This window comes from Gracilinanus agilis, chromosome 1 (assembly GCF_016433145.1).
Source record: "Gracilinanus agilis isolate LMUSP501 chromosome 1, AgileGrace, whole genome shotgun sequence".
Classification (NCBI taxonomy): domain Eukaryota; kingdom Metazoa; phylum Chordata; class Mammalia; order Didelphimorphia; family Didelphidae; genus Gracilinanus; species Gracilinanus agilis.
Genome location: NC_058130.1, coordinates 328,479,957 through 328,493,600, shown reverse-complemented (window position 1 = coordinate 328,493,600; position 13,644 = coordinate 328,479,957). Strand labels below are relative to the sequence as shown.

Genomic DNA, 13,644 nt, shown 5'->3' with positions numbered 1-13,644 from the left:
ATAGAACATCTACAAATATTTTTTTGGATGAATAGGTCCTTTTTCTCTTGCCTCTTTTAGGGAAAGAGACCTAGAAGTGACATTTCTGGGTCAGAGTCTATGCACAATTTTATATCATATTTCAACAATACTCCAAATTGTTCTCCACAATTGTCGATCTAATTCATAAAATTACCAACCGTGCATTAGGGTCATAGTATTCATTCATCTTTTCTTGCATTTGTTATTTTCCTTTTCTGTCATAAGACAATCTGTTAGGTATAAGGTGTTTTCTCAATTGTTTCAAGTTGCATTTTACTAATCAATAGTGATTTAGAGTATTTTTTCATTTTTATACTGAAATATTTTATTTTTTCTTCTGAAAACTACTTCTTCATATCCTTTGAATATTTATCAATTGAATAATGACTCAGGTTTTTTTTCTAAATCTGGGTCATTTAGCTGAGAATATGTTTGAGAAATACATTTTCAGAGAAAATTGCTGTAAAAATTTTCCTAGTCTCCTGTTTTTGTCTAATTTTGACTATAAAATGTTTGTGTATGTGTGTAAATTTCATGTAATCAAAATTATGCATTTTATTTCTTGTAATGATTTGTTTCTTATTTGGTTATGAACTCTCCCTTTTTCCAAAGATTTAACAGGCATATTTTTCATGGTCTCCTAATTTATTTATGATTTCACTCTATATGTCAAAATCATTTCTCCATTTTGATGTTATCTCAATTCATGGTGAGATGTTCATCTCCGTATGCCTACTTTCTTCCAAACTGCTCTTCAGTTTTCTGCATTTTTTCCATAGGACAAAAAAAATATGCCATTCATCATAAGATCATCCCTCTTATTCTCTTTCCTCACCCATCACTCAGGTATGTTCTACCACTAATTTCTTTACCTCTGTCTCATATGATAAAGTAGTTTTGTACTTTATCAAGGATAATACCTCTAGTAGTTCAAGCTACCTACATATCTTTTCCATATTAATCTACTTAACCCATGCCATACTCTCTGCTCAGTTCCAACTTTGCATCTTCAACTGAAATTTAAATTGGACAGGGGATGTCTTAAACTCAGTGTGCCCCCAAAATGAAATCCCATATCCATTGTCTCCAGAACTCAGCCAGGCAGTATAAGCAATCATGAGGCCATGGGGAGAATGAAGCGGAGACCCAGCATTATAGAATCTTTGCATTGTAAAAGTGCCCATCAAGAAAAATTCCCTCTATAACATGTCGAGCATGTAGTCAGCCACTCATGTTAAAAAGGCTACTTCTGAGGAGGAATCTTCTGAAGTAACTCTCTATGCTTCTGGATAGCTTTAATTTTTAGAAAGTATTTGTCCAACAATTACAGACTTTCATTTGAAACTCAGCAAGTTTCACCCAGTATTTCTAATCCTTTCCTCTGGCACCACAACAAAAGAAAATGGTAACTGTTGGTTCCTTGGTTCACACTAAGTGTATGAGAGCATGGAGCAGGGAAATGCCTGACATTAGTATCAAAAAGAGGATTTCTTTTTAATATATTTGGAAAATAAATGTTAATTTTTAGTTCACCAACTTTGATCCAAGAATTACAAAACTCTGTGAGGTGATGTTGTCAATAGAAAGAATGATAGAGTGAGAAGACGTGAATTTGAATCTCAGGTCTCCTATTTGTCAGCTCTGTGTCTTTGGAATAGTCACATAAACTCTCTGGGCCTCAATTTCATCAACTTTCAAAAGAAACAACAAGAATAAGTGGCCTATAATGTAACTTTTAGGTCTCAATCTTAGATTCTTTTTCATATAAATACTTGCAGTAGAGCTCTTATGTAAACACATTGTTTTATAGTAAGTTCACAATTATACTATAATCTTGTCAAGGGGGTTATTTGGCTCTTTGCTCTTATATCCATTAAATTTGAAATCTGTGTTCACCTAACTACCCACCTATAAGCTTTGATTATAACCCATTTTGTGACCAATCTGTCCTTAGGCAATAGGGAAAGTGGACAATAAAAAAATAGCTAAGCATTAGGTTTGTCTCATTGGTGGGTTTTGCTCTTCCTTTGGCATTCAGATTTCTGTAATCATAATTTTCCTCACTCTACTAAAATCAAGTTGAATCTCATCTCCTAATTCAGGTCTATTTTTAGTTTCTCAGGAAGTATTCTATTCTTTTATGTTTTCTCATGCTTTCAGCTATTAGTATATTTTCTGAGAAACCAGAATTCATGACTAATTATTACTATTTGATACTAGGCTTCTCTGAGGGATCCTACCTGAAACACTTCTGTAATCATAGCATTATGGATTTAGAGATGGATGTAGCTTTGGAGGCTACATAATTCATCCTTATTTTTGCAGATGAGAAAACAGAGGCCCAAGGAAGTTTAATGACTAGTACAATAATACACACATAGTAAGCATCAAATGTGGGATATGAACCTATATCTTCTTACTCCATTTTACCATGTTGTCTCCTAATTTTATTGAAGTACCTTGCATGCCCACCAACTGATTTCCTTGCCCATGTAGGGTTCTCATAACCAGATATTAACAACATTCAGTTTGGGTTTTCCCATTTCTAATAACCCTAATTCTGAAATCATGCTTTTTATTTCATTGGTATTCTCTATACTACCAAAAAGAAGAGTTGGCCTATATTTTATCAACTGTCACTGACTTAATCAGAAAGAAATCAACTATGCTATTTTAAAAAAGTTATTAAACCTTTTTCTGCTTACAAAGTCTCAAGATTTTACAAAATTAACTTCATTTACCCCCAAAAATGTATATGAAATTTAAAGACGAGCCTGTCGGGTTCAGTTACAGATTCATTGATAGGAGTACTCCTTTATAAAGCATTATATTTCAATGGTATTATTTAACACTTTCTCTTTTTATCATTATTTTTAGAATTCAAATACTGTCATCTCTTTTTCTATTCTCTCCAGCCTCAGCCTTTCTTACAACATCCATTCCTTCCCTTGTAAAGTAGATTTTCTAGTTCCACACTCACTTATCTCATGACTACAAAAAAGTAAGTGGAAAAAAACAACGCACACACAAAAAATAGAGAACGAATATTTCAAAACTACAAAGAACAAGCAGGTCCTCAAAGAAAACCTAAGGAAAGTTGGCCTCTACACATAGTCCTTTGCAGAATTGGCAGGTCTCTTTATACGGAAAATTGCATATATTTTAAATTTTCTCCAATATATTGATTTATTTCACTTATTTTCCCCTGTTTATCTTAGTTTCTTTAAAAATACTCTTTGTTACATAGTATTGCTCTTTGAGAGGGATGTAAGAAATGGTAATATAAATTTAGATATTGAATTAATTCATTTATTTAATATTTAATGATATTAAATTATACATAAATTTAATAAAATTACATTTGTTAATAAAATTTTTATTTTTAAAAAGCAAGGAGAAAGGAAAAGTTTTCCAAAGCCATCAAAGCAAAACTATGCAAAAAAATGTATTTTTCACTGATGCCAGTTATGTCCACATTTCAGGGAAATTATTTCATATGTATAAGTTACTAAACATGGGTATAATTAAGAAAAAGTAAACCAAGGTCATTTACCTGCTGAGGTTGGCTCTTCTTCATCTGACGCTGTAGAAAAATAGGAGCCGAAGGAAGAGAGAAAAGAAAGAGAGAAGATAGGGGAGGAGAGAAACAGAGAAAGAAAGTAATTTAAAAAATGTGGTACACTCCCAAACAAAGCTTAATATCCATTTAATTATAATCTGTTACATCTATTTTGAATATATAATTATACAGTGATATAGAAGCAGAATTAACAGTGTCTATCTTTCACATTGTCTGATTTTGTGTTTAGTAGAAAATACCACGTCATTTGATTTAACTTCTAGTTTGCAAGCAAATTTGATTGTAGATAGTTTTATTAAAAATGTGTAACCAAACAATTAGGTTTAGGAACACAATATCTTATATAATTTTAAATTTATGAACAACCTTAAATATTAAAATCAGGGCAACGAATATATTGACAGAAACGTATAAAAATGTCAGTCAACTCATTAGTAATTATAAATTGTCTTTATTATATCCTTTTCTTTTTACATTTATTTTTATTCAGTGTTTTGTTATGAACTTAAGTGGTCAGATAACCAATATATATTACTTTTAATTTATAAATATCATAATACTTTTTGAGTCCCTCCCCTCATGGTCCCCATTAGGATTCTTTGAAGAAAAAAAAAAGTGATCACTAGCTCATGGGACTTTGAATTGATACAACCATTCTGGAGAGCATTTTTGAACCATGCCTGAAGGACCATGAAACCTTGTATATCCTTTGAATCAATAATATCACTACTAGGTCTGTATCTAAAAGATATTAAAGAGGGGGCAGCTGGGTAGCTCAGTGTATTGAGAACCAGACCTAGATACGGGAGGTCCTAGGTTCAAATCTGGCCTCAGACACTTCTCAGCTGTGTGACCCTGGGCAAGTCACTAGACCCCCATTGCCTAGCCCTTACTATTCTTCTGCCTTGGAGCTAATACGCAGTATTGACTCCAAGACGGAAGGTATGGGTTTAAAAAAATAAAAAATAAAAGAGATTAAAAATAGGAGAAAAAGAGCCTACCTGTACAAAAATATTTATAGTGATTTTTTTGGTGGTGTCAAAGCACTAGAAAACTGAAGAAATGTCTATCAGTTGGGGAATGGCTAAACAAATGGCACGAGCGTGTAAGGGAATGCTTTTGTGCCACAAGCAATGACAAACAAGATGATCACAAAAAAACCTGGCAAGATTTCTATGAAGTGATGCAAAGTAAAGTGAGCAGAACCAGGATAATGACAATAATGTATGATAATCAACTGTGAATGTCTTAACCATTATAAAGCAAGGATATGGCACAACTATAAGAGACTTATGACAAAAAAAAGGATATCTATCCACTGCCATAAAAAGGAACAGATGGAGTCCAAATGCAAATTGAAACATATCATTCCTTATTTTATTTCCTTATGATGTTTTGTCTGGTGTAAGCAATATGCCTTGTTTTACAACATGATGAACATGGAAATATATATTATATTATAAAATATATACAACTTCTAACATTTTACCTTCTTTCTTGGGGAGGGGAGAAATATCAGAGGAAGATAACAGGGATTACAAAATATTTTTAAAAATTAAGAAATTATATTGGAAAAATACATTTAAATGAAATTAAAAAGGGGATCACTAAAAATAAGGAAGGAAAATTTCAAAATTCCAAAATTTACCTAATGTTTAACCATTAATTATCAACTGTATATAACAATCATGTACAGAAAAGTCTATATAGAATCCAGTTTGCTTACAATAGTGGGTACACAAGCAGGAGCTTCTCAAACATAGTCTTTCTCCATGCAATTAAAGTTTACCAAGAGTACTGTTATTGAATTTATGTCATAGGCCAACATTATTGGCATGATTTATGAAGATTTAATTGTTAAGTGGATCTGATTTTGTTACCTCCAAAGCTTTGTTTTCAATTAACTTGATAATTAAGGTATCACTGAAGAGCTGAGAAATATTGTCAGTTAGTTAGTGAAAGCAGTTGTAGTAATGATAATAATAATACTGGGTGGGGGGGCATGCCAGGAAGATGGCGGCATAGATGGAGTGAATCTTAAAATCTCCACAACCTTACACACCTAGATAGAAAACAATGTGCTTCTAGAAGAAAGAGGACCAAATCTAATAACGGGACAGAGCAGAGGGAACCCTACTGCAGCATAACTAAAGAGATATGCCAAAAAAAAAAGGCTTCAATTTTTGAACTGTCAGGTCTGAGGGCTTAGAAGGGGAATCCCAGGATCCCAGTATGCCTCCCCCACATGCTGTGCAGAGTCTCCAGTGGCCAGGGAAATCTCAGAGCCAGTGGTCACACTCGTTGTGAGAGAGGGCCTTGCACCAGACTCAGGGAGTCAAACACAGGCACTGGAGAGGTGACTGGAGGAGAAAACCAGAGAAACACAGCAAAAACACCCAGAAGATGGTGACTTAGAGAGAGCCAAACCCCAGACCTCAGACAGCTTGGCTTCCTCATACTGAGATAGAGAATGCATGGCTTCAAGAGGAAAGAAAACCAGATCAAACACAGAGGACAGCTCAGGGGGACCCCACTGCTGGAGAGCTCAGTTCAGTGAAAACACTCCTTCTTGTCACCCCACATTTTTTTCTTTTTTCTATTTGTTTTTCCCTCCCTTCAAGGTTTTAGCCTCAGGGCAGAAAAAGGAGTAAGATTAATCCAATAAATAGAGGATAAATACCAACAATTGAATAGACAAGAAGTCTTCAGAGGGCAGGGAAGTAACTACAAACCTCTATTACCAGCTGGATCTTTCACCAAAGATCATTAAATACATCTGCTCAAACTAGCAGAATAAGGAAGGGAAAAAACATGAGTAAGCAACAGAAAAAGAGAAAAGAAATGACAATTGACAGCTTCTTTCAAGGAAGTGAAAAGAAAGCAAACGAAACATAAATAGAAGAAGAGGAAGTAGTTCCAGCAAACTGGACACAGGCTTTGGAAGATGTCGAAATTCAATTAACTGAAGAATTTATAACTCAATTAACTCAAGAACTTCAGGAACTAAAAAAACAATCAAGAGAGGCTGAAGACAATTTGAAAAAGGAAATATATGAACTAAAACAAGAAAATAAAGTATTAAAAGCCAGAATTGACCAGCTCAAAAACAAAGCAAAGAAGGCAAAAGATGATCTACAAAGAAAATCTGACCAGAAAGAGAAGGATGACCAAAAAGCCAGGGATGAAATTCAGTCTTTAAAAAATAGAACTCAACAACTAGAAGCAAATGGTTTCACAAAGCAGCAAGAATATATTAAACAAAATGAAAAATGAAAAATTTGAGGAGAATATGAAACACCTCATTGATTCAACCAGAGATTTGGAGAACAGAGCTAGAAGAGACAACGTAAGAATTATTGGTTTACCAGAACATCATGATAAAAGAAAAAGTTTAGATAGCATTTTACAAGAAATTATCAGAGAAAATTGCCCAGAAATTCTTGAACAAGAGGGAAAAGTGGAAATTGACAGGATTCACAGATCATCTCCTACATTTAATCCACAATTGACAACTTCCAGGACTATTATAGGCAAATTCAAAAACTACCAGACCAAGGAAAAATATTACAAGCTGCTAAAAAGAAGTCATTCAGATATCTGGGAACCACAGTTAGGATAACACAGGATCTGGCTGCATCTACATTGAAGGACCAAAAGGCATGCAACACAATATTCTGGAAAGCAAGAGAACTGGGTCTACAACCAAGAATCAACTATTCAGCAAGTCTAACTATATTATTGCAGGGGAAAGTATGGTCATTCAATAAAATCGAGGACTTCCAAATTTTCATCAAGAAAAAATGGACTTAAATAGAGAGTTTCCTGCCCAAACCCAAAACTCAAGAGAATCAACATAAGGTAATTAAGAGAATGGGGGGAGGAGAAAAAAATTCTTTTCTTTAAGGGACACAAGTCCAATCAATTTATATCCCAAGAAGAAAAGAAGGCATTGGCAAATATTAGAAATTTTTATTACCAACAGGGTAACTAGATGAAGTTTTACATAGAGGGATCAGGGAAAAACTGTATAGTATGAAATGTTGAGATATATAAATTTCTTCCCCAAAGAGATCATAGATAAACAGACTTGCATGAAAATATTTATAGCTGCGCTTTTTGAAGTGGCAAAATACTGGAAAATGAGGGTATGTCTTTCAATTGGGGAATGGATGAATAAACTGTGGTATATGCTGGTGATGGAATTATTGTGCTAAAAGGAATAATAAACTGGAGGAATTCCATGTGAACTGGAAAGACCTCCAGGAATTGATGTAGAGTGAAAGGAGCAGAGCCAGAAGAACATTGTATACAGAGACCAATGCACTGTGGTAAAATAGAATGTAATGAACTTCTGTACTAGCAGCAATGCAATGATCCATAACAATTCTGAGGGGTTTTTGGAAAAGAACGCTACTCACATTCAGAGGAAGAACTACAGGAGAGGAAACACAGAAGAAAAACACCCGCTTGAACACATGGGTTGAGGTAGATATGATTGGTGATGTAGACCTGAAACTACCACACCAATGCAACTATGAACAATTTGGAAATGAGACTTAATTGATGAAACATGTTAAAACCAGGGGAAATGTGCATCGGCTATGTGGCGGGGGAGGAGGTTGGGGGGTAAAGAAGAAAGTAAGAACATGAATCATGTAGCCATGATAACTTTTCTAAAAAATAAAAATTATTTAAAAAAATAAAAAAATAAAAAAGTAAAAACAAACAAAATTAAATAATAATATTCTCCAAAATAATTTAGTGAAAGAACAAATCACAGAAACAATTAATAATTTCATTGAAGACAATGACAATAGTGAGGCATCTTACCCAAATCTATGGGATACAGCCAAAGGAGTTCAAAGGGGAAAATTGATATCACTGAGTGCATATATTAATAAATTAGGGAGGGTGGAGGTTAATAAATTGGGCATGCAACTTAAAAAACAAGAAAATGAACAAATTTAAAACCCTCAGATGAAAACTAAATTAGAAATACTAAAAATGAAAAAAGAAATTAATAAAATTGAAAGTAAAAGAACTATTGAATTAATAAATAAGACTAGAAGCTGGTATTTTGAAAAAAACAGATAAAATAGACAAAGTACTTATTAATATAATAAAAAAAGGAAAGAAGAAAACCAAATTAATAGTATGAAAGATGACAAGGGAGACCTGACCTCCAATGAAGAGGAAATTAAGGGCAATCATTAAAAACTATTTTGCCCAATTATATGGCAATAAATTTAGCAATCTAGGTGATATGGATGAATATTTGCAAAAATATAAATTGCCTAGATTAACAGCAGAAGAAAGAATACTTAAATAATCCAATATCAGAAAAAGAAATCGAACAGGCCATTAAAGAACTCACTAAGAAAAAATTGCCTGGAACTGATGGATTCACAAGTGAATTCTATTAGATATTCAAAAAGCAACATATCCCAATACTACACAAATTATTTGATATTATAAGCAAAGAAGGAGGCCTACTAAATTCCTTTTATGACACAAATATGGTACTGATTCCAAAGAGAGGTAGATCAAAAACAGAGAAAGAAAATTACAGACCAATCTCCTTAATGAACATAAATGCAAAAATCTTAAATAGAATACTAGCAAAGAGACTCCATCAAGTGATCAAGAGGGTTATTCATCATGATCAGGTGGGATTTATACCAGGAATGCAAGGATGGTTCAACATTAGGAAAACCATCCATATAACTGACCATATAAATAAGCAAACCAACAAAAACCACATGATTATCTCAATAGATGCTGAAAAAGACTTTGACAAAATACAACACCCATTCCTACTGAAAACACTAGAAGTTATAGGAATAGAAGATCCTTTACTAAAAATAATAAACAGTATATAGATTAAACCATCAACAAGCATAATATGCAATGGGGATAAATTAGAAGCCTTTCCAATAACATCAGGAGTGAAACAAGGATGCCCATTATTACCTCTATTACTTAACATTGTACTAGAAACACTAGCAGTAGCAATTAGAGAAGAAAAAGAAATTGAAGGCATTAAAATAGGCAATGAGGAGACTAAGCTATCACTCTGCAGATGACATGATGGTCTACTTAAAAAAATCCTAGAGAATCAACTAATAAGCTAGTAGAAATAATCAACAACTTTAGCAAAGTTGCAGGATACAAAATAAATACACATAAGTCATCAACATTTCTATATATTTCCAACACATCACAACAGCAAGAGGTAGAAAGAGAAACACCATTTAAAATCACCCTAGACAATATAAAATACTTAGGAATCTATCTTCCAAAACAAACACAGGAATTATACGAAAACAACTACAAAACACTTTCCAAACAATTAAAACTAAATCTAAATAATTGGAAAAACATTGATTGCTTGTGGGTAGGATGAGCTAACATAATAAAAATGATTATTCTGCCCAAATTAATTTACTTATTTAGTGCCATACCTATCAAATTACCAAAAAACTTTTTTACTGCATTAGAAAAAAATATAACAAATTTTATTTGGAAGAATAAAAGATCAAGAATATCAAGAGAAATAATGAAAAAAAAATGTGAAGGAAGGGGGCCTAGCAGTAACAGGTATTAAACTATACTATAAAGCAGCAGTCATCAAAACAGTATGGTACTGGCTAAGAGACAGAAGGGAGGATCAGTGGAATAGACTTGGGGTAAGTGACATCAGCAAGACTGTCTATGATAAACCCAAAGAGCCCAACTTTTGGGACAAAAATCCACTATTTGACAAAAATTATTGGGATAATTGGAAAACAATATGAGAGAGATTAGGTTTAGATCAACATCTCACTCCCTAACCAAGATAAATTCAGAATGTCTGAAAAACATGAATATAAAGAAGGAAAGTATAAGTAAATTAGGTGAACACAGAATAGTGTACTTGTCAGATCTCTGGGAAAGGAAAGATTTTAAAAACAAGCAAGAATTAGAGAAAATTATAAAATGTAAAAGAAATAATTTTGATCATATTAAATTAAAAATTTTTGTACAAACAAAAACAATGCAACCAAAATCAGAAGGGAAAAAACAAACTGGGAAAAAAATCTTTATAACAAAAAATTCTGACAGAGGTCTAATTACTCAAATATACAAGGAGTTAAATCAATTATATAAAAAATCAAGCCATTCCTCAATTGATAAATGGGCAAGGGACATGAATAGACAATCTTCAGATAAAGAAATGAAAAGTATCAATAAGCACATGAGAAAGTGTTCTAAATCTCTAATAATTAGAGAAATGCAAATGAAAACAACTCTGAGGTATCATCTCACACCTAGCAAATTGGCTAAAATGATAGCAGGGGAGAGTCATGAATGTTGGAGGGGATGTGGCAAAATTGGAATGTTAATGCACTGCTGGTTGAGTTGTGAACTGATCCAACTATTCTGGATGGCATTTTGTAACTATGTCTAAAGAGTGATAAAAGAATGCCTGCCCTTTGATCCAGTCATACCATTGCTATGTTTGTACACTAAAGAGATCATAGATAAACAGACTTGCACTAAAATATTTATAGCTGTGCTCTTTGTGGTGGCAAAAAAAACTGGAAAGCAAGGGTATGCCCTTCAATTGGGGAATGGATGAACAAATTGTGGTATATGCTGATGATGGAATACTATTGTGCTCAAAGGAATAATAACCTGGAGGAATTCCATGTGAACTCGAAAGAACTCCAGGAATTGATGCAGATTAAAAGGAGAGCCAGAAGAATATTGTACACAAAGACTGATACACTGTGGTAAAATCGAACATAATGGACTTCTGTACTAGCAGCAATGCAATGACCCAAGATAATTCTGAGGGATTTATGGAAAAGAACACTACCCACATTCAGAGGAGGAACTACAGTAGTGGAAATACAGAAGAAAAACAACTGCTTGAACACTTGGGTTGATGAGGACATGATTGGGGATGTAGACACCAAAAGACCACACCAATGTAACTATCAATAATATGTAAATAAGTCTTGACTGACAACACATGTTAAAACCAGTGGAAATGCGAGTTAGCTATGGTGGAGGGTGGGGGGTTTGAAGGGGTGAAGGGTAAAGTAAAAACATGAATTATGTAACCATGGAAAATTTTTCTAAAAATAAAAATTTATAAAATTAAAAAACAAATAAAATAAATAAATAAAATAAAAAAGAAACTAAAAAAACCAGTATCTGAGGCTGAATTGGAACTCGGGTCTTCCTGACTTTAGGCTCACCTCTATTCTAACCTTCACAGAAGTAAGTCAGTTCCTTTAGGGCAAGTGTAGTCTGTTGAGGGAAAAAAATTGACATTGAATTCAGAAATTCTGGCTTTTTACTGTGACCCTGGCCCAGTTATTTCCTTTTTTTGGCCTCAGGTTCCTTGACTGCGAAAACTACGTCATTGGCCCTGGGGTATCATGTATAAAATGTTGAATACCAAGTCAGAGATCTTAGTTTGAATCCTCTCTCTGGTACTGACCAGCTAGATGAGGAGCCTGGAGCCCAGAGAAGGAAATTACTGGGTCATTGTCACAGAGCAGAGCCTACCAAAAGTAAGGAATCTCTGCTTTGAACCTCAGTTCCTCATCCATAAAATATGGAAACAGTACTCTGACTGTTCATTGATAGGGCAAATAGTGAAGCTGAAGCTTAAATACTTTGGCCATATAATGAGAAGAAAGGACTCACTGGAAAAGACCCTGACGTAGGGGAAGATTGAAGACAAAAGGAGAAGGGGATCAGATAGAAATATGGTGTCATAGAAGAATAAACATGAGCTTGGTCAGACTTTGGGAAACCATGGGGGATAGAAGGGCCTGGAGTGCTCTGATCTAAAGGGCCACAAGCAGTCAGACACAAATGAATCAATGAACAACTACCACTACCACTACCAAAACCACCACCACCATCACTACCACCGCTACCAATACTACCACCAATACTACCACCACCACCTCAAATGAGATAATGAACACAAAGTACCCTGCCATCTTTAATATACTATACCAAATTTCAACTCTTTTCATTATTACTTACTATGTGCGTGATTAGAGAGCAGAGATACTTTACTTTAAGTAGACGGGTGAAGCCTACAGACCCCTTCTCAGAATGTTTTTAAAGGCATAAAATAAAATGAACAAGATTAGAAAGGAAACAAATTTTTATTGAAATATAGTCTCAAAAGATTTTTGAAAAACAGATTCACAGATTCTCAATTAAGCATCTAAGGGACAGTTTCCTCATCTGTAAAATGGGGGAATTTCATTAGAGGAACTCTGAAGTATGTTCCAGATCTAAATCTATGACCTTTTGCTAATAATCCTTATATTTTCCCCATCTTGGGGTTTTTAGGAGAGTGTTTTTATCAATTGCAAATCTCCTTAGAAATAAGCTTTTTATAGTGGCCAATATGGCAATAAAGGAAAATAATAAATGTTGGAAGGAATATGGCAAAATTGGGACACTAATGCATGGTGCTGGTGGAACTGTGAATTGATCTAACCATTCTGGAAGGCAGTTTGGAATTATGCCCAAAGGGCTTTAAATGACTGCCTGCCCTACTAGGTTTATCCCCTAAAGAGATAATAATGAAAAATGTTTGTACAAAAATATTCATATCTGAGTTCTTTGTGGTACCAAAAAATTGAAAAATGAGGGGGGTGTCCCTCAATTGAGGAATGACTGAACCAGTTGTGGTATATGATGGTGATGGAATAATATTGTGCTGAAAGGAATCATGAACTGGAGGAATTCCATGTGAACTGGAAGAACCTCCAGAAACTGATGCAGAGTGAAAGGAGCAGAATCAAGAGAACATTGTACACAGAAAGTGAAACATTGTGGAACAATCCAATGTAATGGACTTTACTGCTATAAGACAATCCTGAGGGACTTATGAGAAAGAACGCCATCCACATTGAGAGAAAGAACTGTGGGAGTAGAAACACAGAAGAAAAACAAATGACTTACTTGTTTAAAACAACAAGAAGCAAATTTTGGCTTTTAAAAATTGATTTGTTTTTCTTTGTTGTATT

At 34.0% G+C, this 13,644-nt stretch overlaps 1 protein-coding gene across 1 annotated transcript in view; it reads right to left on the bottom strand.

Moving 5' to 3' along the window:
* The window catches only part of EDIL3 (EGF like repeats and discoidin domains 3), a 516,255-nt gene that overhangs the window by 440,897 nt on the left and 61,714 nt on the right, over positions 1 to 13,644 (bottom strand). Inside the window, exon 3 of the mRNA XM_044680592.1 lies at positions 3,575 to 3,604. Within this exon, the coding sequence (XP_044536527.1) occupies positions 3,575 to 3,604 (30 nt within the window). The remainder of the gene's footprint in view (positions 1 to 3,574; positions 3,605 to 13,644) is intronic.